This window comes from Bactrocera neohumeralis, chromosome 4 (genome assembly GCF_024586455.1).
Source record: "Bactrocera neohumeralis isolate Rockhampton chromosome 4, APGP_CSIRO_Bneo_wtdbg2-racon-allhic-juicebox.fasta_v2, whole genome shotgun sequence".
NCBI classification, from domain to species: domain Eukaryota; kingdom Metazoa; phylum Arthropoda; class Insecta; order Diptera; family Tephritidae; genus Bactrocera; species Bactrocera neohumeralis.
Genome location: NC_065921.1, coordinates 80,581,545 through 80,606,486, shown reverse-complemented (window position 1 = coordinate 80,606,486; position 24,942 = coordinate 80,581,545). Strand labels below are relative to the sequence as shown.

Genomic DNA, 24,942 nt, shown 5'->3' with positions numbered 1-24,942 from the left:
ATAATTCGAGCTTAATTTTGTTTAATAAAATGAAATATTTTTTTTTTTTAAACTTGTACCTAAATACACATACATATGTACAGATTCATATGTATGTAAGTACAACTGTGAACTCAACTGCTTTTAATGCGGTTTCAATGTCCAGTCATTTATAGTTTTGAAGTTTTTAATTGTTCCTCTTTAATTCGTTGAGTGGACATCTGCGATAAGAGCACAATCTGTCGCTGAAAACATATGTGTAAGAAGGTGGTGTGTATGTATGTGCTTAGAACCATATCGACATGTTTTCCTCCGTCAATTTGCGCGCTCATATTCCCGCCCGAGCATGTGCTAATGCTAATCTTTTGATTACTTTGCACTCTAGCTAAGCGGAGTCATACGAGGTTGGCGCGCTAAATGTGTGGAAATTGAAAAACAAAACTTTTTCGACAAAATTTTGAGTTAGTAGAACTAGAGAAGCTCTTATAAGAAGTCTGGATTGAAAGTTTTCATCTGCAAAACGTTTTATCTGGCACCATATCACGAAATTTTGCAGGAACTATTCGCCAAAGCAACGCTGCAGTCTCCGAATATATTGTTCAGATCGGAGCACTAAAGCATATGGTAGCCATACAAACTGACGGATCAAAAAAAAGTTCTTTTATGGAAAACTATTATTTTTATTTACTCGTTTGTAGGATATTTTTCTTGTTTTTAATAAAAATAGTTTCAAATTTTTATTGCCGATCTCCTTCATATGTTGGTACACCCTCGTATTGTTACTATTATTATTGTACTGACAGTTGGCTAATCGCTTAGCCGCCGTATCTCCAAAAGAACTGTAACCGCAAGCCAGCAACATACACGCGTGTACTTGAAGAGAGCGGGCACACAATCCAGAAGCAGGAAAACTGAGTACAAATAAACACCAACAACAAGCCGATAAGTGAATGTATTAAACAGCGATTACAATAATCTGTATGTATGTACATAACAATGAACTAAATAATCATTGATCGCTATCGCCAGTCATTGGTGGGGTATAAAACCGAAACGTCTCTCTGCTGGCACATCAATACGCGCAGACTATCGATCAACGCGACTTAAGCAAGGAAGCCAGTGCTAGCTCCCGACTCACAAACCGATTCGATTTCAATTGTTAACGGCAGCAAAAGCCGCCGACGCCAACAGCTTTTTATTGTACCTCAACCAGAGTGTTGGTGGGTCTTCTCCGCGGATGCGCGCGCGTTTGTGTGTGTACGATTAGGGATCGCAAAATTTTTTATTGAAAAAGAAGTGTGATTAGGGATTAAAATGTCGGAACAAAAAGTGGAAAGTGCACAAAAGCAGCAAAACCAAAGCCGAAATCAAATTGGCGCACACGAAAATGCCGGTAAAATGCAAAAAGGTAAGAAGACGCAACAGCATTTGAATAAAATAATGCAATATTCAAATAGCAACTGCGAATAACAATCAAAAAGTAGCCAATAATAGTAAAAACACAAACAAACTGTGAACATAAGAAGATCGCGTTGTACCCGAAAACCTATCAGAACATATACATACATATACATATGTACATATTTATATATGAACATACATACAAACAAACTTTCAAACATACAATCGATGTAGTGCGCATTATCTAAGTGAAATGTACTCAAAATAATTAAGTTTTATTGCCGTTATTGACAATATTGGTTCATAAAAACTAAGCCCTAAAGTATGTGGATAATCTTTACGACCTTAAAAAAGTAATGCTCGACTGCTTACAACGACATTTCATAATAATACAACAAATAAGTAAGAGTAAGCGCTCATGTTTGCGTGTGAATAAGTGCGGAAATACAAAAACGACTATATACATACATATGTACATATGTTCAATCAAATGAGATGTGCATAAATTTATATGCGACAATGGGCGACCTCCTAAGAGTGTAGTGACATCCAAAATAAACTGGCGAAAAGCGAGAATCACAAAAAAAACTTAAACGAACTTGAGTTGGATCGGTCGAATTGTATGGCGGCCATACTTTAAAGTGATCCCCGAACTAAACAATAGGCTGGATGGCAGTTGACCTATATAAGAAAAGCAGGCAACGGACCTGACCAGTGCTTATGTGACGCACGCGTCGCGATGTGATGTGATTTGGAAGTCACAAGTTCACTTCAGTGGAAGCTGGCTGCCAGCTGGCTTTATTTAAGTAAAGCAGGCACCGTGCCTGGTCTGTGCTTAGACGACTCTCGCCCATCGAAGTGATGTGATTTAAAAGTCACTTCAAAGTCAAGTCAAAGATGAGTGAAGAGGAAGCAGGCACCGCGCCAGGTTAGTGCTTAGGTGACTCTCGCGACGCGATGTGATGTAATTTTCTCGGGAAACTTACTCTATTTACTCTAGTCACCTTGGCTGGTCAATGATTGGGTGACTCTCGCACATCGATGTGATGAGATTTCGAAAGCAGAAGGTGACTTCAGGGGCAGCTGGCTCTATATAAGTAAATCAGACACCGTGCCTAGCCAGTGCTTAAATGACTCTCGCGAAGTTTGCATTATTTCCTTAGACAATAAGTCATGCCAAATTTCGTGAAGAAATCTCGTCAAATGAGAAAGTTTTTCGTGCAAGTACGGGGCTTGTCCGGAAGTAATAGGACTGAGTCGATTTAAAAAAAAATTATTGAACCAATCGTTACAATTCTTTAAAAACTTTCAAAATAGGCTCCTTCTGCGTCGATGCAGCAATGGCAACGCGATTCCCAAGCATTGAAGGCATGCTGCTTGGATCCCCTTTGTCGTCTCAAAATGCTTGCCTTTCATCAGCCTTTTCAGGCAAGGAAACAAAAACAGTCCGGGGGCCACATCTGGGCTGTAGGGCGGTTGCGGAAGCGCTGGGATGCCCTTTCATCAGACTTTTCAGGCAAGGAAACAAAAACAGTCCGGTGGCCACATCAGGGCTGTAGGGCGGTTGCGGAAGCGCTGGGATGCCCGACTTGGTTAGGTAGCTCTACACAAGAAAGGCGGTGTGAGCCTGAGCGTTGTCGTGATGCAAGTTCCAATCGGCTGCGATGTCTTGTCGGACCCGATTGACCCTTCGCTTAAGTCTCTTGAGGACTTCCACGTAAAACTTAGCGTTGACGGTTTGTGCTTTGATGTCAAAAAAGACAATGAACATCGTTTTCACTTTGGATTTGCTCATTCTACCCTTTTTTGGGCGAGGAGATGCCGATCTCGACCCGATTCTCCAAAAAGGCCTAGTGCCACCGAAACACACCACTTCTTACTAAAACAACATCACATCAAACGTCTCTGTCGGAGATTTACCGAGCTTCACACAGAATTTAATCGCGTACCTCTGTCGCGCGAAAATATTTGTCCTGACTCTCCTGGATACAACTGACCACTCGCTCGTTCGTTAGCTAGGAACGCTCTCTACCGAATCCAGTCGGTACGCGTACGCACCGAAATACAGTCGCGGCGGAAGAAAATCAGTCCAATTAATTTCCGGAAAAACCCTGTACTCGATTTCGATGCAGCTATATGTAAATACAGACAAATGTATAAGGCTCAGCTTATCATGGCTCTCCAACGCTTCCTTCTGGATGTTACAAACTTCGTAGCAAACTTAATATACTATACGCTGTTCAGTTTAGGACTTCACGAACTCACCTTAGGCTAATTCGATTTAAGTTTTTTGCATGCTTTTTAGAGCACCCTCTTTCAGACTTGAATTTTGAACCCTGGACTTCACTTTTAGCATTTGGATATATGTATACCATAAGCGATTATCCTAGAATGCAAAAATTCTATACTAAAAGTAGTTAACTTTAACTCTTAAACTCTTTTACAGTTCCGACGCAAAATAATAACAGCATTTTGGAGCTCGACTACCTCCGGGAACGTTTACAGCACTTGCAAGATAGTCTACTTAAAGATTTCAAAAAGTGCATGAACGAAGAAATCGAAAATGTTGTGCAGGAGTTGCGTCAACACGAACTCCAACTAAATGAATTCCGAGGCTTTGCTAAATCACAACACACGAACACCTGGAGCAATCGCATTGCAGTAACGGAAGACGCCCAAACGGCCAATGGCAATGTACCTACTGAAAAATCCAAAGAAATCAATGCCGAAAGTAAGGATAACAAATTGGCAGGCAAGTACAAAAAACAGCCCCGACCGCTGCCCGACAAAGTGTTCAAAATACGCGAATCGTATCTCACGGCGTTACTGGAGGTCGACCACATGCGCACCATTTATCACATATTCGTCGCAATATTGCTGATGCTACTCATACAAAGCATTTCGTATGATTATTTGGCCGAGGGAAGGTCAGTAATTTTGCGATTATTTTACAATAAAAAAAATTGAATTTTATTTGCTTACTTGCAGAGTGTACTTCGGTTTGGGCACATTTAAATCGTCTTTGGAGAAAATTGAATACGTTTTTGGCATTTGGTTATTGGAACATACCGTCGTATTTCTGCTTTATTACGCCTTCAAAATGTGGACTAACGTGCGGGTCAAATTGGCTAGGCAACGTGAGTACAGTAGCGATAGATACTTTTTATAGCAGAGTATGACTAGAATGATTGGAAGCCACTGCTGATTTCTCAAACCTTCAACTGACAGTCTTTTACCGTTATAGGTTTTACTAGTGTTCCTAGCTTTCTTACAGAGTTTTGTATTAAAGTCACTCTTAAAATTAGAAAAAAAAACCGTATGAAAATGTATCGAAATTCATTACTCGAACGGTCTCGGTTAGTTCATACACCCAATTCTCTTCCACACGGATTCAACGAGCGTAGGTTTAATCGCGGATCCAAATGATACAATTTGCAGTCATTCTGCGGCATTAATCCGTTACTGAACTATTTTGTGTGGTAAAATTTCGGCCGTTTTTAACTTATTGCCACAAGCCTAGGACATCAGGGAACCTTACAAGGAAGGTCTAGTGAGCTTTAACAATTGACCTCATCTCTTTGCCGAATAAATCTTATAAATAGATCAGTGACCAGGCCTCAATCTCTAAGGGTTTTCTCTTATACCTTAGCATGTGGGCTCCTCTTCCTATTCTTTACTGACGTAAAAAACGCTTACGCGATTATAGCCAAGTTAACAACAGCGCGCCAGTTGTTTCTTCTTTTCGCAAGGTGACGTCAATTGGAGATTCCAAGCAAAGCCAGGTCCTTCTCCTGGTCTTTCCAACGGAGTGGAGGTCTTCGTCTTTCTTTGCTTCCACCGGGGGGTACTGCGTCGAATACCTTCCGAGCTGGAGTGTCCGTCCATTCGGACGACATGATCTAGCCAGTGTAGCCGCTGTCTTTTAATTCGCTGAACTATGTCAATGTCGTCGTATATCTCATACAGCCCATCGTTCCATCGAATGCGATATTCGTCGTGGCCAACGCGCAAAGGACCATAAATCTTTCGCAGAACTTTTCTCTCGAAAACTCGTAACGCCGACTCATTAGACGTTGTCATCAACCATATAGCAACACGGGAATAATGAGTGGCTTATAGTTTTGTTTTTTCCCTCCTCACCTCCCCTCCACTTACAAATATTGAAAAAACAAGCTCCCATTATTGAAACGATAATTGAACGTGAAGAAAGTTAGGTCTGACAAAAATTTGTGAGTTTAAGAAATTAGCATCGGTTTATATAGAAGTCTCTCTGAATACCTACATTTTTTTCTATAACTATAAGCCAATGCCAAGATAGTAATTAGGATAGTATTCCCCAACAGAAACCCATTTCTTTCCTACATAAAAATTAATAAAAACTTCTTTTGTACTTTTCAGCGGCGCTCCAAAGTTTCTGGTCGCATTCCTGCCTAATAACATACATTAGCTCACAATTATTGTTCGGTTATGTAGCATCGGCACTTTGCCTTAAGCTGGATCTAACTTTTATAACCGCCTCCATTTTGCTGCTCGAGTCCACTAGACTGCTGATGAAAATGCATTCCTTTGTGCGCACAAATGCCGGACGTGTGCTCGCCGGCAAACTGAAAACAGATGCGTTATCAGGTGATGTTGACGACATATATGATGTACAGCAGTCAGCACAAGCCATACACCTGCCAAGCTTCAGTTCCTACTTATACTTTCTCTTCGCACCGACACTCATCTATCGCGATAGCTATCCGCGCACAACGCATATTCGTTGGAAATTCGCCTTGGCGCGTTTCATGGAAGTGGTTGGAGTTGCATTCTTTTACAGTTATATATTTGAACGTCACATTAGGGTACAGTTCGAAAATATTGGAAATGAGGAATTGAGTCTGCGCACTTTGGTCATTAAGTTACACAGCATGGTTATGCCCAACAATATCATCTTTTTATGCGGTTTCTACCTCATTCTACATTCTTGGTTGAATTTCACCTCGGAATTGTTACGCTTCGGCGATCGCATGTTCTATAAGGATTGGTGGACTTCGTCAACGTATGATGAATATTTCCGTAATTGGAATGTTGTGGTGCATGATTGGCTCTACGAGTATATCTATAAGGATTCTTATAATCACTTGTTTAAGGGCGCAAAGTTACCAGCAATGTTAATGGTATTCTATACGTCGGCGTTGGTGCACGAACACATAATCGGATTTGCATTGAAACTATTCTTCCCAGTGATGTTTTGTTTCTTTGGCGGATTTTCTGTGGGTCTGTTATTTCTCTTCAGAAACGCCTCCAAGAGAGTTGGTAATTTCGTGGTATGGTTTACACTGATCTTTGGCAATGGCTTACTATTTTCCTTATATAGTATAGAATATTATGCGCGCCAAAATTGTCCAAGAACTTATGAAAGTTGGACGGACTACTTTGTGCCCACAGTGTGGACTTGCTACAACAGATAATAGTACTACAAGTCGAACAAATTTTTGTACATATATTTTTATTGTACATATAGAGCTTTAGAGGTTATAGTGAAGGATAGGCCTAATTTTCTTTCTAATTAATTAGATGTATCTTTGTAAATATGTATGTCAATTCATAGTAATTAAAATATTATAATGTCCTCAACAATCTTTTTCTACAAGCTTTGATGTGCTGTTTTTACTAAGAAACTTTATAGATTTCTCGTAACAATAGTCGTTATATGTATGTTTAAGAAATATAGTAATATAGAAATTATTGTGTAAAAAATATATACCAATTTTAAGTAATCTAAATCTTAATAAACATACAAACATATATTTCTAATAAAAAAAATTCTGTTTTAAATGTAATTTAGTTGTATTTCTGGGCATAGAGGTTTGTAAAAGGGTTACGAAAAGGCTTGATTGATCAAGCAGGAGATCTGAATACAACAGCAGTGTCATCCCTTTCGTGTATCCGATTAAAAATACCGGTAACCAACACAATTGGGCAGGCACTACTTTTCCCAACTTTAACGCAACAACTGGGGCTTATTTAACATATATAACCACGGAAACCTTCCAATTACACCATCCTTACAATATTTCATTTGTATAAGACTTTAGGCCCAGCTGCCCTTAACGGCAAATGATTTAAAAGCGTCTCGTATAGGATGTCATTTTCGTCCAATTCCATCACCCACGTACCCTTCTTATTCAAAACAACAGCTATATATATAAAGCTGGCTCCCTATATCCTAATCTTTCTCATAACAACTTTTTTATACAATATAATTTATAAAACACCCTAAAAGAAACAAAATTCGATAACCCAGTCAAAATCACACAGCGGATAATACGTATTTTTGTAGCGACTGTAACGAAATGTCAAATAAGATTAAACACAAGGTGTCACTTATTTCATACATTTCTTTTTTAAATCATAAAATCGTTCTATGCGTTTATTACAATAGAACATTTTTAAAAACAAAAAATATCACTTTTTTCGAGAATAAAATGCGTACACACATATTCAAGCACATATTTAGTGTTTTCAAATTTATACAATACCACATTTGTCGTTTATATGTCTAGCTGGCAACTACAGCAATAAAAACCAAAATAAAACAAAAAGAACGTCGTACAGAAGATTTATTTTGAGTAAAGGTAAATTTAATTACAACTTTTCGCGTTGTATATCAAAATATAGAAAAAAAATGATTTATACAACAGTTGGAAAAGACCAAAGCATTTCTATTGATGTCTATCTTAAACAATTTGAATGAAGAGAAAGCAATTTGTGAATAAGTCTATCGAGTTTTTAAAAGGTCGAACAACGGAGCAACTTGTAATTTGTGTTTTGCGACAAAAAGTCAAAGAATACGAATGCTACAACAACAATAAGGTAAATGAAACTTAAAAGTGATAACCAACTGTTGGCGATAACAGTATGATTTTAAAATTATTTAATATTTCTACTTGATTAATAGTAAGTAAACATATTTATTAAACAACAACACTGAAAACAAGGGAACAGCTGGTGGGCACTTCGAACTGAATAACATAGCACAAAGCGGCGCAAAACAAGTGAGATTTTCAAATAATGTTTGGTTCGCGCTGGTCACGTTACCAGTACGATGTGGACGATTTGCGACGCACTAATGCCACAGCTTTAATTCTGGAACGTCAATATGGAGATATGGATAGATATGTGCAGCGGCGGTTGCAAGTATCATCCGCTTACATTGATCGACTCGAACAGGAGACCATATTACGTGGTCATCAAGGTTGTGTAAATTGTCTTGAATGGAGTAGTAATGGACGCATATTAGCCTCTGGTTCTGATGATTTTTGCGTCATGCTTTGGGATCCATTTCGAAAGCGTTGCCTACGTAGTATAAACACCAAACATTCCGGCAACATATTCTCTGTAAAGTTTTTACCACGACATAATGATGCACTTATTGCCACTGCAGCGGCGGATAGATCAATTTACGTGTTCGATGTGAATCGTCCAAATGATGCTATCCTTAGCTGTACTTGTCATGTGGGGCGTGTCAAACGGTTAGCCACAGCACCAGATTCGCCTTTTGTATTTTGGTCAGCAGGTGAGGAGGGTTCAATTTTGCAACTCGACACGCGGGAACAACATCGTTGCAACACTGAAGGAAATCGTGTGCGTTTGGTAAATCTTGATACACATGTAAACACACATGCTGAGGCAAAATGTCTGGCAATTAATCCGCGACGTACAGAACTTTTAGCAGTCGGTACGAATGATCCATATGCACGCTTATATGATAGGCGCATGCTGCATCTAGTTTCTTCACTGGTTAGTGGAGGCAGTGGTCTACTTTTAAACGGTGCAGGTGAGGCTCTAAATATTTTTTAATAATACCAAATTTATAATATAAAAATATTCTCTGTTAGATGACGACAATGGCATAATACCAAAAGATTGCGTCACATATTATTGTCCTGGACATATAAGTAAAGATAATTCTAAACTTATCGAGCACGACTCTCGTGCTATCACGTACCTTACTTTCAATGCGACCGGCACAGAGTTGCTGGTAAATATGGGTGGTGAGCATATATATCTATACGACTTAATAAATGCCGAACAACCAGTGTTTTTAAACTTACCGGAGTACAAACCGCCACCAAGAACTTCAGAATCCGACATAGAAATGGCAGTTATGCAAGCAAGTTATAATTCCTCTTCTCCTAATGGAAGTGTTGCCGGAAATCAAGCTATTGATGAAAATAACGTTTTAACACAAAGTGCAATTAGTCCCATCGATGCTCCACAAACGAGTAATCGACGAAAATTGCCCGAATACATTGAACGCTATAAGAAAATGGGAAACGATTTTCTTGAAAACGAAAAATACTTACGAGCAGTTGAAAAATACTCGGAAGCCATTGAAATGGCTCCCAACTGCCCTGTGTTATATCTGAATCGAGCCACTGCTTATATGCGACGACTTTGGTTCGGTGATGTATATGCAGCATTGCGAGATTGCCATCAGGCATTGCGACTTGATCCTGCCTACATTAAGGCACACTTTCGTTTAGCACGCGCGCTACTCGTGCTGGGCAGACCGCAGGAGGCAGACGAGTGCCTTAAAGAGCTAATCGCTCGCTTTCCCAGCTATGCGAATAATCATGGTATCATGATGCTACGTAAGGACATCAAAGAAAATCGCCAAATGTCGCAATCACAACAACAGCAGCAACAGCAACAACAACAGCAGCAGCATGGCAGTGAACAACAACCCTATAACGGTTTAGAACTATCCGATGCTGAATATCAATGGCGCAGCAAAGCTAAAGACTACAGTAAACGTTATGTGGGTCATTGCAATACAACAACCGACATCAAAGAAGCCAATTATTTCGGCAGCGATGGTGATTTTATTGTTGCTGGTTCGGATAATGAGAGTTTCTTCATTTGGGAGCGCAACACAGGCAAAATACGTGCAATCTACAAGGCAGACGTTTCGATTGTCAATTGTGTGCAACCGCATCCGGAAATTTGTTTGCTAGCGACGAGCGGCATTGATCACGACATAAAAATATGGTCACCAATAGCACCGTCTGCTGATGAAAGACCGAATTTGGTTGAATATGTCGACAAGACAGTGGAGGATAACCAGCAAAAGATGAAAATGGATCCGTTTAATATGAACTCAGGCATGAATGCTTTCTGCCTTAATGGATAATGAGTGATAATTATGATAAACATATAGTGCTTGCTAATTTTAATGAGACAGCTCAACTAAATTGTCTATCTAACAGCTAAAACAAAATAAATTTAGGAAATAATCTGAAAAAAGAATGACTAAAACTGTTAGCGGTAGATGCGGACTAGGTTTTGTTTTGTGGGCGACAATTTAGAAGTATCTGCATTAAAGAAGAATGTTAGAAAAAATTTCTGCACTCACTTTTCTTGTTGTTTAAACCTATTTTAATAATTATAAAGCTTTAAATTGCGCTGTTTGTTTTTTTTTTTTGCCATGTTGAGTTTATTTTATATTATATACATATATATTTTTCTATATTTAAATCGGCAGCTATGCAATAAATTTGTCCCTATTTTTGAATACTATGTCCACTTTGTCGTCCACAAATGTCATAATGCTAATAATATTAAATATACAATAATTTAGAGATATATAATTATATTTAGAAAGGGATGGTACTTCTTCGCCGAATCGATAACGCTTGCATATTTCATGTAAAGAAACTAAAATAAGTTTATGTTATTATATCTAAGTTTGAATTAACGTATAAAAAATTTAAATACATTGATACTTTTTTAAAATAAAACTATTCGAAAGATAGAAAATGAAAATAATGATAAATATTAAAACCAAAGCCGTTCTCGATTCGACGTAGGGTTAATTTGTGTATACATAAATATTAAGAAGTGCCATCTAAATTTAAGCACGTAGCAGTAGAGTAAGCGGTACGCTGAATTTCACTAATCAAATTAGGAAGAACATAAGAATCAAAATAAAGTCGAATGTATGTATGAGCTGGGAGTAATTACTTTAGGTATACCGACGCAGCAATCAAATCAAAATTTTAGTAGAGCGCAAAAAAGTGGGTACAAACTGATATCAAAAACAATAAACACATAGAAATACTTGCAATTAACAGAAGTAAATGCCTCAAAAAAGCTCGACTAGACTAAAGAAAACACTATAGGAAGCTTCGAATACAATATGCTATATGGCAATAAAATAGAATCGTCTTGTATATGTATAGACTATTCGATGAGTTAAAGAACATTATATTTTTGTTCCAGTTTGCACAGAAATTTTTAAGTGAATATAATTCGTCAGTTTGTGTCTACCTGAACAGCTGGAACAGTTAAATGTATTCCTCAGACTGCGAATATGAGAGAAACGTCTTTATACGAAAATCACACTGTATAATCCTTATTAAAACGAATTATTAATGTGAATACTTATTTACTGGTTTTCATTAAAAAGTTATTTTCGAATTAAAATTTAATGTGTATTTCATTAGCTTTCGTTATAAGCGTAAGTATAATACATAACTTTGCAAAATCGTTCACAACTCAAATACGTGAAATTTTTACAACGTAAATGCGTTTAGTTGCACGTTCCCATGCGTCTGGTCTATATAAATGGAACGGATCCGCATATTTTTGAATTTTTAACCGGCCCAGAAATGTCAACTCGGCAGCATTGTCCAAAATTATGACAATAATTTCCATTAAAAACATGATAACGGCACATACTTAAATAAAAATACAAGACATCTCTGGCATTTTAATTTATTTGTGTCATTTAAAAACTATATTTCACATGTATGTATGTATATACTTTCATACTATTATAATTATATTCAAGTATTATTTAAATTTAAAATTTTGTTTTTCTATCGCGTGTCGGTTGTTTACTTTTATGTATATATATATTTATTTTTATTATAAACTAAAAGTTAATAGCGTTTATTATGTTTGCGATTTGCATCTGTGTTTCATTAACAGTAATAAATTGTATAAAGCGGTAATAAGTTCGTTATATTCATCATAATTAGCATGTTCAATACGTGAGTATGTACTTGTATCTGTGTTTAGAAAACTGTGACTGAAAGTCTGAATTTTTAGGTTATAATGATAACTGCAATGTGTCTTTTGAAAAAGAAGAAAATGTGTCTTAGGCAGAAACCAGATTAAATGCAAACATAAATCGCTGAACACAAAAATTATCAATTAATATTTAAATTAAATGAGCTATTATGTTACAAAAGCTTTGGGGCCATTTACTTATATTGTGTGTGTTTCGTTTAATGTTGTCTGAGAATAAATTATTTTGGAAGCAATTCATGTTGTATAGCGAGCCTTACAGCACTTTCAATAAGGTGGTGAATTTGAAATTGTAAATAGATGAAAGCAAATAATTTTTTAATTAATTTCCAGTGGCTTTTTTAGAGATATTTAAAAAAAGAAAAGATTATTAAACATATTTTACAACAAAAAGATTGTTAATACGTAAAATAGCATTTGTTGTTTTAATTTAACAATTATTAATCATATTGGCTTATCGAAAGTGTTACAGGCTAAGCTAGTCGCGTTATAGAAAAAATCTTTCAACAAAACTGAGAGAATTTTATGCTGACATATTGAAAATCTACATACATATAAATAATTTTCGCTACTTTGTTGATTATTTCATTAAAGAAAAGGTATGAAATTGCCAAAAAACAAAAAAAAAATAATAATTAAAAACCGTGTACTTTATAATTTGCTGCCATGAACGCTGTAGCACTCGCTTTATGTCTGTATGTATATATATATATATATATGTATGTAGTATAAATGTACGAATAATTGCAACTCTAAATGGATTAGCTTAGTATATCTTAGTGCTAAACAGGAGGTACAATCCCATTCTTAGTGTTTTCAACCCTTACATTCGCCTTTTTACAAATTATCCAATTTATTTAGCATTCTACAGTATCGTTTATAGTTTTTTTTTATTATTTTTTTTTTTTTTGTTTTAGCATTAATTATTTTATACACTACAAAATTCTTTATACTCGCCAACTTGTGGCATTTAAGTGTTTTTTTTTTATTTTTTTATTTTTTTTTTCTTATTTGTTTTTTATTTTTCTTTAATGTGTGAGAAAATAAAAATAATTGTTAAGTTATATAAATAAGCCAGCATTAGGTGAGACAGTATTGAGTTGAGTAAAATATACATATATTTAAATGTATAGCAAAAAGCAAAACAATTACGCAATAATTATTGCAAAAGAAATAAATTTTTTATTAGGCAACGTTATACAATTATGCGGAATTTTTGTAGAGCCAAGTTTAAAATATAAACTGTATGATAAACGCGTCATAGAGCATACACAAGTAGCACTCACGTGCGTATTTGTCGTTTCAATTAAATAATTTGTTCAACTATTTAGCATGTTGCGGTAGGGGTTATTTTTGCATTTTTTAGTACTTTACTAAATTTATCAATTAATTACAAGTAATTTTACGCATTTAAAATAAAATTTAAACTGCTTTTATTTAGGTCCATTTAAAATTATAATCATTCCTTATTTTTAGTTGTAGGCGTATTTTGTTTTTATATGTTTGTTGTATTATTATATATAGTCGTCTGTTTTTTTTTTTTAATTTTTATTTATTTACCACCATCAACCTTCCCGTTTTATGGAACTGGGAGTTTCTGCCAGACCTTTCACTTTGAGGCGATCAGCAGTTTTCAAGAAGGCCGGCAATTGTTCTTGCGAGACATTTACTTCGCCGGCGTACATAAACTCTAATATAGCTTGCAGATGTATATACGAGACATCTTTTAAAATAATGATGGGGTGCTTTGAAGGATTTTCCTGTCATGTAAAAAGTTGTTAGAAGTATTAAAAATATTTTTTAATTTCATTGTATAAATTGCTATATTTTACCTCCAAAAGTGCTTTGAAATACGGGCTACATGCAGATAGAACCATTTTGTGCGCTTTGCAAGTTTGTCCTTCGCAGGCAAGTGTTACCTAAAATGATATTCGTAACTTGTAGTAAGAAAAAGTCATTGCCATTTGAAAATATGAAAAACCGTTAAAAGAAAAAACTCTAAAACATACTTATGCACTACAGAAATACACTGGTTGCTAAATGTGTGCACATCATAAAAATATTTCGTTGTCTATATTACATTTTTATGCACCCAAAGTAACCATTGGTGTATCAATGGTGTGTATGTGTGTAACTGCAGACGTTAATTTACACCTATTTACTTATATTTCAACAAAGCAGTCTTCTAGTTTTGAAAACCTTTAAAACAACAACAAATATACCCATAACTCATTAAATACTAAATGCAACCTAACAACAAGCAGCAATAAACGCTGGTGGCGAAACTTCCAAGAAAGCAATGGATAATAAAGAAACGAAAAGAGAAACTCATGGCTCAATGACACAACAAAATAGCAAAAGATGTTTCGTTAAATCAAAAAAACAAACTACAACCAAGGTAAGATTCTTGCAATTTAATATTTTGTATTTATTTTGCCGAAATCATACTAATAAATTTTGAAAGAAAATAACACTGAAACATATGAAAGCGAAGTTAATAGCAGATTAGTTGTATTATATATAAATATAATAATTTAAATTTAGTTTCAAAACGTCCTCGAATATCGCTTCAATATAATGAACGAAGAGGGCTTAAATACATGACCATTTAATTAAGAACCAAAGGAAAATATTTTTATTTTAATTTACTGAGATGAACGATCCCAGCTATTTTAGAAGAGCGGCGGTTTCCTCACTTCAATTTATGCCTAATACCCTAATCCTGATCGGGTTCAACTTAAATTTGTTGTTGTTTTCGATCTACGTTATTCAAATTATGACTTTTTTATAATATCATTTTTTATCATATCTACATCAGTAGTAGGGCCAATTTTATACCACTTTTTAATAAAATTGGTACGAGTCTAGACCAAAAGCCTGAATCTTTTGCAAAATTGACGTCGAGTAAAAGTCGCAAAGGAGATGCTTTAAAACGTAGCTGAAGACAAAATATTCAAATCGTTTCAATAAAAGTCGGAACTAACTAACCGGAACGGACCAGGATTTTTATCCGATCAAGTACTGTCAACTAGGTACTAATCCTAGAACATATTTCAGAAATGTTTTTTGCCACTACAAAAACAATAATACATTCATCAAACGCATCACTACATGTGACATGGGTTTAGGAACTTGACGTCGAAACTGTTCTAATGAATGACGCTCCAAAAGTGAGCTGAAACCGAAAAAACCAAAAATTGCAAGTGGCACTGAAGGCCATCCCATCCAAAGCTTATACCAAGTGTATGGAAAATAGGATTAAACGTTGGCATGTCTGCGTTAGCCCAAAAGTAGCCTATTTTGAAGGCGAGATTAGCAAATTATGTGAAAATATGTTTTTTAACAGTCCGGTTCAAATTTAATTTATATCTATATCGAACACCATTGGGGTACTCACAACGTGTCATAAAGCATCGAAATATCATAAAAGCATAAATTTCGAACTAGTTTAAAAAAATTGTTGTTGGATTGCATACTAAAATACATGATTATAACCACTCTTCAAAACAAAAATCGAACCCAAAATAAACTAACCTCACTTTTTTTCAGGTTTAAAAGTCGCAAAACAAATTTGTTTATCATTTAATGTTTGGTTGCTACAATTATTTGTTTCAAAATTACAAATTTAGCACAAACGTTTTCGAAAAATAAATAAAGTATTATAATAATAATATAATTATGGAGTATTCATTTAAAATGAGTTTTCTATTAATTTTATAAAATTTAAAGAAGTGCTTAAAAGAATTAGTAAATACATTATTTCCCTATTATATAACATTTTTTAAAGAAATTTTTAAATATTTAGATTACCGTTATCAAAAGCACACACAACAATATCTAACTTTTTTCAATTGGAAAATTTTTATTAAAATAAAATGTAAAATACTTACGTCTGTAAAACTCTTCTCGTCCCTCAGATGCCGGAACGAGGTCACCATATTCGTCTGGAAATCGTTCCATTTTAGGAAAAACTGTTGATCAGACGACATCATTAAAGCGGCTTTTTTTTATTTACGAACGCAGTCAGGAAATTGAAAATAATTATTTAGTACAGCGCAGCGCCCTTTGACGTTGGACTAAGCCGTTATAATATGTAAATTTAAATTGATGAACTTTCAAAAAAGTGTGTATGAAAAGCGTTTTTCTATTTATTGAAATTCTAATTGTTTTATTGCCAAAGCTGCAACCGCTTTGCGAAATATAGTCCAATATGGGTCAAGAGACGACAACAAGAAATATTCCAAATCACACAGTGCTTTTTACTCCAATACAAACAACTTCACACACTCTTGGGCGCTCCACAAAACCTATGCAATTATACTGTATCGGAAGTTTTGTTAGTATTGCTGTTGCTAGTCTCTTGCTGTTACTGTCGCTGATGCTGCTGCTGCTGCTCCAACGTTTTCAATTTAATTCGCGTTACACGTATGTAGTTGTTGTTGTTTGTGGATCACTATAGCGCTGTACGGCAAATAGTGCTGTTGATCTTTTCAGCGTTTAGCAAAAATATTATTTTTTTTTTATTTGTCTTTCACTTTTGAGCGCGCAAAGAGAATTCGCAATAGTCACAGCAAATACAAAATAATAATAAAATACGACAACAAATCGCTCTCACGTTGTTGGTTTTTCCTCTGGGCTATTGCATTTACTGCGTTCAAGGCACAGTTGCGATCAGATCTGCATGCCGTGTATTGCGCGATCAGTAATTCAACTCACGAGAGCGTTTCCGCTACTTCTATTTTATTATTGTTGCTGGATTTGGATAGGTTGGGAATTTCTGTAAATAATAAAAAATGTAAATACATATATTTACACATTGTACATATGTATATGTAAGTATGATAAGTAAGTAAATTTCCCTTGCTAAATGAAATCTAATTAAACAAGGGTTAATTAATTGGAGAGAGCGTGTTGTAAAATTGTTGATGTAAATGTAAAATGGAAATAACACTAGAAAATTTAAAAAATGAAATTGTCGTATGTACAAATTACAAAAACTAAAAATTTAATTTGTGTATAAAATGCTTACAGAAAATTCTCCAAAAGTCGCTAACTGACATCAAGAATAAAATGTCAAAACAATACCCACATACGAAAATCAGTAAAATGCAAAAATTTTTCGCTCAAGGAAATCTACTTTTAGTTCAGGAAAAAGCTGCATTCCGCACAGCACTCAAAGTACTCGTTTGTAGTTAAAAAATTTCTGTTTGTATGAGTATTCTCTTTGGACACAAAATCTTTTGTGCAATAGTAAATATGTATAAAAAAATAATAAATAAAAAACACATACTGCAAGCGGAGAACAACAATTAAATAGGTCGCCAATCAATTAGATGCTTTAAGAAATTGAAAACATCATAGGGTAATCAGCATGTTGTATATGTAAATGTTCGTTTTAATAATTTTCGCGATCTTGCTTGATTAGACTAGTTGCAACTCAGAAATGCAGTTTTCTGATGTCTGAAAAAATATGTTTACTTTCAAATTACATTTTCATCGGTATTTTAAAATCATAAGGAACTCGAAAGTATTTAAGCATTTAAATAGAAAAAGTTGTTCAACAAAAGCTGTAAATTATATATTTTACTATAAATTTCTAAAAGTTCAATTTTTAAAAATTTAATCAAATTCGCTATTACATGTAATGTTAATTATTAAATTGTTAATATTAAGAAAAAATATATATTTTTTCCGTATTATACAGTAATATATTTGAAAAAAAAAAATTATGCAAAATTCATTACTTTTCTTTTTTTTAACGAAAAATGTCAAACGACCACAATAAACGCTGACATAGTACACATATGTATGTATGTTTGTATATATGAAGTTATTGAAAATGCAATTGCGCTAACATCATGCATACAAAGCCGAATAATGTAAAATGTTGCTTCATACCACAATTGCTCGACTGGAAGCTCCCACAAAACTTTAAGCCATGTATTTTTGACGGCGTTCTTTAAATACATTCATATGTATGACATATGCACATGCATACATACATATTTATACAATATACATACATACATACGAGTATATGCAGGTATGAAAGCATTAAAAGTAAAAGGAGAAAAATAGCTAAGTAAAATGAGCCAACCGTGTGCAATTGGCAGTGTGGAGAGCAAGCGTACAACGTTACCAATCCAAGCGAAAAAAATACCTTTCACTTTTCAAGGCAATTTCTGCGCTGTTAGCTTGCTAGCTAGCTGTCCCACTGCACAACGCTGCACTGCATCATCTACGTACAGAGAGTCAACCGACACATAACTGGTGATTCAGCGTTGGTAGCGACCAAAACATTGCCTCATACCATAAACTCCATGCATACATAGCTACAATGTAGGTTTTCATTTACACATATGCTATACCCGACAGTAAATTTAGCAAATACCATATTATTTTACTACTAGCCCAATTGAGTACTGAATAAAAGCTGCGTATTACAAAACTCTGAAGTCTTGTTTTCTTTTGTATGTTTAATATGTTTTGGGTTCTTTACATTTTATTCATTTGAAATATTTCCCCAGTCTGAAGCCGTTTACGAACCCATTAATTTAGACTTATGTATGTAGAAGCAGCACTTAGTGAAAAGACTCTTATAGTACATTTTACCATACGGTTGTAACATAAGGGTTTGCCATAAAAATCCAGCATACAAAGCATTATCTCACTTAACACCCTCCCAACTTGATATTTTTTTTTTTACTCTATCAGTTGCTCTGATCTCTGTCACTACGCCTGCGCAGAGTTTCAGCTTAAAAAGCATACATACATATGTAATGTGCGAATGTGTAGCATTGGAAAAAAAGCTAAGAGAAAGAGAGTGTAAATGTTAAAAAACGAGCTAAGTTTAGCTTTGTCATACTTTTCCCTGAGCGATTTATTTCACATTTCATTGTGCAACCATAGCAGTTGTTTTTTTTCTTCCATTATCGCTTGTGTTGTCTGTCTGCTCAGTAGAAAATCGTCCAATGAGTTGTGTAAAAGCGCTAAGCCAGCATAAATAATGAGTTGGTGTGCAGTAAATAGTATGTCTGAGACAAAAATTAGCTTTGTGACTTTTTTCATGCTATAATTTCATAAAATCGAAAATATGAATAAAATATTATGTATAGTATATGTTACAACTGCTTTAAGTATTTAAATTTATTGCGATGATCGATCTAAACTATTTCTTCGGAGGTTGTATTGAAAAGTAAAGGTCTCCAATTATTCTTTTTAGGTGTTACAAAAGTGGCAAACTTAATATTCCCTAAGTATATAGTACCACGAGAAGGAAGAGAAAAAAATTAGCAAATATTCGTTTTATAACTGAGGTAACAGGCGTAGATATTTTATAAATAGAAAAATGTAAATGTAGAAAATCAAATATCACAGACTGTCTGCTTAGTCATTTAAACCACTGTGGCTACAGGTTATAAATGAGAGACTTTTATAGAGTAGTTAATAACATCATTATTTCTCTTCCTATTCTACATATTTTGCTCCCAACACAGAAAACTCATGCAAACTCGCAACTATTGAGAACTACTTTCGTCGCTACGTGAATAGGCAGCGTTATGTTAGTAATGTATTCACCGGTAGTTACTTGATTCGAGAGTAGTTTTTCGTCAGCCACAGTTCTTTCGCAACTTTGACAACAACACCACACTAATGTGTTTTACTGCCAACACTTAACTTTGTTGTTGCTGGTAAAAAGTTGCGACATTTAACTAAGCAAATAAAAGCGAAGAATCCAAGCCTAGGCTATACAATAACAATAACGACCACCAACATACTTACATGTATGTATGTTATTTGGTTATTACAAAAAGTTTTATGGAAGCCAAGGAGTAGCAGCTTCCAACGATTTTCCTCGATTTTTTTAAATTCCTTCAGCTACATATGTATGTAAGCTGGCATCTACTTTTAAATAATATGTATATAAAAATAAATCTACCTCATACTAGCTGTTTTTGCTGATCATTATTGTGTAGTAGTTTCGTTTTGGCAAGGTCTGGCAGTTGGCGCGAAAGATAGATTAAACCGCAAACGATCAGATATTTTTCACATTGTGGTCGTTTTGCCAAAATAGCAGTTGTTGCTTAGTTGAAATTATAAAAGTTTTCTTCTCGGCAAGGAAGGGTTATCACTATTAGACACAATAAATAAAAACAAATTATGGTCTTGCATACACATCTGTTAAATATGTACAAATCCTTACTTTTAAAGCTGGTAAAAAAGATAGAAAAAAAACTTGTTATGAAGATGACAAATTCTACTCTTAACGATTAAAAACCGAATTTCCTCTTATAATTTTCTCCGTTGATAAAGTAAATACGAAGTAGCAATACAAAGCAAAAATGAAAAAAAAAATATTGTGTAATAAATGCACTTCTTGCTTGCTGACATCTTTACAAGCATACCATTGCCTCTTGAGTTTACTATTGCACTTGCACAACCAATAACAGCCATCAAATTTACCAACCAAACAACGGCTTCAACATGGTCATCAGACGGCGGCTAGCAATACGAACAAGAGTACATACAACGATAAATAGTCACGGCAGCACGGTAGTTTAGTAGCAACAACTGAACAATAAAAGCCCAACTTACATTTCTAGAAAAACCACTTTTTCATAGAAATTGTTTTTTAGGTCGCCTTGGACTCATTTTTCGTTTTTTTCAACTACGCCACGCTCACTTCACTTCTTTGCTTATTGCTTCTTCGCAATTGTCTGGCTACTCTTTCTCTCTCAATTTCTTGGCTCTTTGCTTTTACTTCAACAAATCCACTGTCGATCAACGACGACTTTACTCCATTTACACAAGTACACGCATTCAAGTCAAAAACACACAAACATATTCACATATATTAACGCGTGCACTGTTTCATTTTCTTGCTTACAAAAAACTTCTTTCGCAATTTCCTTATATTTCAACAGTGTGCACATTGCTATCACCCACTAGTTTTTGATGCACTACATACATATACATCTAGCATATGAATTATCTCTGTATTCTATTAACGCTTTATCTTACGAATAATTTTAACTTTACAAAGCACAAAGGATCTATTCACAATATTTTGCTTTCCTTTGTTGCTCACTAAATTTCATGTATGCATACATGGTCATTTCGTCATTCAATCTTGCTTTCACCGCACCGCTGTTTCCTAAGCTTACCTCTTTTTCAATACTTTTTTTTACTAAGCACACGCTGGTCTGCTCCTTTCTCTAGTACTAGCTGGCTTGCTTTTTCTTTCGTCTTTCACGGCATTCAACACAGAAATGCACACCGCACAATTTCTTCTTCTTCCGTTACTTTTCTCCAAGATTTCGCTTCGGCTATCTATTTCTTTCTTTTCCTCTTTCACTTTCCACTTCTACTTTTTCGCTTCCTTTTTAAAAGAAAATTAATCTTCTAATTTCCAATTTACTACTTTTTATTAATTTATATTTTACACGTTCGATATTCCACAGTGAGCACGCAATGGTAATTGGAAAGATTGCGCTTGTTTTGCACTATTCGATGCCACCGATGGAAAACAATACTCTACTCAGTCACCGCCTTTCAGTTTCAGCGAGAAAAACAAAATGAAAGTCGTTCTTCTTTCCTTTCGATTATTTACTTTATAGCGAGTTTACATTGAGAACAGTACGACAGAGTTGCTAATCGGTTTATTGTAAAATTTTGCTTACTAGCGCAATAATGTCTCTGTATATTAACGTATTAAGTAAATAATTATTTAAAATACAATTACCAAACCTAATACGTCATTAAAAATGTATTGTTTAAAAAAAACTATGTTGCTATAATATTATTAAATATTTGATATATTGATGTGGTTGCTATACATAAAAATGAAATGAATGTTGAATGTGACTGATAAATATCAGAACATAGGTCTGTAAATTTCAAATATTAACTAATGCTTCGATATTGTATTTTTATTTTGATGAGAATTTAATCTAAGTTTCGAAAATTTCGTATTGGTTACACTGCACAATAAAATAAAACAAACAAGCCCCATCAGTCAGTAACTGTTCCCATATCTTATTTGTTCCTTATAGCAAGAACAAACACTTATCAGCTGTTTTGTGTTATGAATTTACTATTCCAATTTTCTTATTTGCACGTGAATTCATAGTTTTGTTTTTGTTTAAAATTAGATATTAACCGCAATATGTTAATTAAAACTGTATTTTAAAATGCTTTCGTTACGAAGATCAATTAAATATACTATACAAAGTTATATTAAGTACAATGTACGCTTTTGTAGCAGCACTTTGTTTCAACAGATTGGCAATGAAACCGAAAATGACCATAAGTTATCCTTACGCCAAGCTGAATGGAATCTTGCACAACGTAGGTATGCCGAGCATCCTCTAATTTTATATAGTAACAAATTAGAAGAGCAAGTAGAATTTATGAGCCCTCAACAACTACGAGCGTATAAACATAAAGAGATTCGGAAGGAAAAGCGTACATTACGACAACTACAAAAACAACCACTTATAGCAGAGCCACAGCGCAGTGTTAATGTGGACGATAATAAAGATAAACATTTTCCAAACAATTGGATGGAAGATTATGAATTCTATGAGGGCAACGATGACGGGAAACATCCCCCATACGGTACAGCCGATAATAGTATAAGTCCGTCATCCGTGGCTTGCAGTGGTTGTGGAGCGCATTTGCACTGTACTCGGACTAATTTGCCAGGTTAGTTCAATTAAGTTGCTGAATTTTTAACTATATGAATGTTATGTAACAAAAATCATGTACTTTATCTAGGATACATTCCTTCAGAGATATTCAAAGGTCGCACAAATAAAGAACTTCAAACCATAACATGTCAGCGCTGTCATTTTCTAAAAAATTATGATATTGCCTTAGATATTGAAATAAGCCCCGAGTCATATGTCGAAACCATATCTCGCATAAAAGATGAATATGCATTAGCAATAGTAATTGTAGATCTATTAGATTTCCCATGCTCTATATGGCCAAGTATAGGTGACGTTCTTGGCCATAAGCGTCCAGTGTTTGTAGTTGGTAATAAAGTAGATTTACTACCGCGAGATCATAACAATTACTTGGCTCATGTTAGAAGCTGTTTAAAAGATCAAATGCTACAGTGTGGGTTCGACTCGCTCAATATTAAACATATTAGCTTAATTTCTGCTAAAACAGGCTACGGAATAGAAGAACTTATAACTCAACTTCACAAAATATGGGCATACAAAGGAAACGTATATTTAGTTGGTTGTACGAATGTTGGAAAAAGTACCCTCTTCAATATTCTTTTAAATTCTGATTACTGCCGTCCAGAGGCTACGGATTTGGTTCGCAAAGCGACGACCTGCCCTTGGCCAGGTACAACTCTTCAAATGCTGAAGTTTCCTATACACAGACCTTCAGATATACGAATATATCAACGTTTTCAACGGCTAACTTCCGAACGTTCACAGAAGTACGCTGAGAACGCAAATCGCCGACAGAAAGCCCAGAAGACTGGCGATATTAACGCAGCTCGCCTTGTTGGTAAAATTGGTAGGACTTTTGTTAAGAATGAAGAAACTGTTGATGCATTCGCTGTCTCTACCGGAACACAGCCAATAGTTACGTTGAATGAAAGAGATCCACGATATCGTGAAGCTAAGTGGTGTTACGACACACCAGGAGTAATGCACCCAGAGCAATTCACAGAATTGCTTACAACACAAGAATTGCAGCAACTGACATCTCCTAATATGATTTTACCCAGAGCTATACGCCTCAAACCGGGTATGAGTCTCTTCCTGGCAGGTTTAGCTCGTTTGGATTTCGTAGAATGTAAATACGTTGACATTGACTGGGTAAAAGTATTTGTATTCAGTTCTTTACGCCTACCTTTGATTATTGCTCACACGGAGAACGCTGAAAAAATGTACAAAGAATACCTTGGCACGGAAGTACTCGGCCTACCAAACGGTGATGAGGCACGTCTAGCTCGTTGGCCAGGATTAAAAAGTTCTAACGAAGTTATCCAACTTGTGGGCAAGTATGAGGACGCAATCAGCTCTGAAATAGTTTTATCGTCAGCTGGTTGGGTGGGACTGAGAGTCCCTTATGCCAGTGATTGCACATTCAAAGCATGGACGCCACATGGGCGTGGAATTTTTGTACGTTCCCCACCATTGGTACCATACGCTGAACGCTTGGTGGGAAAGCGTATACGAAACTCTTTAGCATACAATTTAGGAAAGCCATTTACTTTTAAAAAATAAATTAATATTTTTAAAAACAAATATTTACTTCTCTTTGATTATAATAATTTCTTAAAAAAACCAAACCGGTCACTGCCAAAGTATAGAGTCGGAACAAAATCCTAACGTCGCTAGCTGGCAGACGGTGAGGTCCAAAAAAAAAAGTTGGTTTCCGATGGTGCCTGGTTGCTCCCGAATTTACCTTCTGTTGCCCGCTTTTCCGTTTTCCGTTTTTCGGCGAATGGTCGAAGGCAAA

General features: G+C 35.2%; 4 protein-coding genes across 8 annotated transcripts; 3 read left to right on the top strand and 1 right to left on the bottom strand.

The window, feature by feature from the left end:
- The first annotated feature begins 976 nt into the window (after nucleotides 1–976).
- Nucleotides 977–7,114, top strand: LOC126756763 (sterol O-acyltransferase 1). Its single transcript, XM_050470058.1, has 5 exons — nucleotides 977–1,234; nucleotides 1,274–1,387; nucleotides 3,827–4,307; nucleotides 4,369–4,517; nucleotides 5,779–7,114. The coding sequence occupies exons 2-5, from the start codon at nucleotides 1,294–1,296 to the stop codon at nucleotides 6,831–6,833; spliced, it is 1,779 nt and encodes a 592-aa protein (XP_050326015.1). The 5' UTR covers nucleotides 977–1,234; nucleotides 1,274–1,293; the 3' UTR covers nucleotides 6,834–7,114.
- Nucleotides 7,115–7,952: 838 nt separating this feature from the next.
- On the top strand, nucleotides 7,953–11,850 carry LOC126757075 (WD and tetratricopeptide repeats protein 1). Of its 2 annotated transcripts, XM_050470665.1 has the most exons (4): nucleotides 7,962–8,000; nucleotides 8,067–8,238; nucleotides 8,324–9,202; nucleotides 9,264–11,850. In XM_050470665.1, the coding sequence occupies exons 3-4, from the start codon at nucleotides 8,437–8,439 to the stop codon at nucleotides 10,556–10,558; spliced, it is 2,061 nt and encodes a 686-aa protein (XP_050326622.1). In that variant the 5' UTR covers nucleotides 7,962–8,000; nucleotides 8,067–8,238; nucleotides 8,324–8,436; the 3' UTR covers nucleotides 10,559–11,850. The 2 variants fall into 2 exon arrangements, with proteins under 2 accessions (XP_050326621.1, XP_050326622.1); XM_050470664.1 differs by having other exon boundaries at nucleotides 7,953–8,238.
- A 2,022-nt stretch (nucleotides 11,851–13,872) lies between these two features.
- LOC126757077 (longitudinals lacking protein-like) lies at nucleotides 13,873–22,036 on the bottom strand. Of its 4 annotated transcripts, XM_050470667.1 has the most exons (5): nucleotides 21,900–22,036; nucleotides 21,621–21,835; nucleotides 16,347–17,233; nucleotides 14,289–14,375; nucleotides 13,873–14,216 (listed from the first exon to the last, which is right to left on the bottom strand). In XM_050470667.1, exons 3-5 carry the CDS (start codon nucleotides 16,446–16,448, stop codon nucleotides 14,022–14,024), a joined length of 384 nt encoding a protein of 127 aa, XP_050326624.1. In that variant the 5' UTR covers nucleotides 16,449–17,233; nucleotides 21,621–21,835; nucleotides 21,900–22,036; the 3' UTR covers nucleotides 13,873–14,021. The 4 variants fall into 4 exon arrangements, with proteins under 4 accessions (XP_050326624.1, XP_050326626.1, XP_050326625.1 ...); XM_050470669.1 differs by lacking the exons at nucleotides 21,621–21,835; nucleotides 21,900–22,036 and adding an exon at nucleotides 21,052–21,311; XM_050470668.1 differs by lacking the exons at nucleotides 21,621–21,835; nucleotides 21,900–22,036 and adding an exon at nucleotides 20,862–20,880.
- Nucleotides 22,037–22,389: 353 nt separating this feature from the next.
- Nucleotides 22,390–24,728, top strand: LOC126757076 (nitric oxide-associated protein 1). Its single transcript, XM_050470666.1, has 2 exons — nucleotides 22,390–23,160; nucleotides 23,233–24,728. Exons 1-2 carry the CDS (start codon nucleotides 22,647–22,649, stop codon nucleotides 24,705–24,707), a joined length of 1,989 nt encoding a protein of 662 aa, XP_050326623.1. The 5' UTR covers nucleotides 22,390–22,646; the 3' UTR covers nucleotides 24,708–24,728.
- The last annotated feature ends 214 nt before the right edge of the window (nucleotides 24,729–24,942 follow it).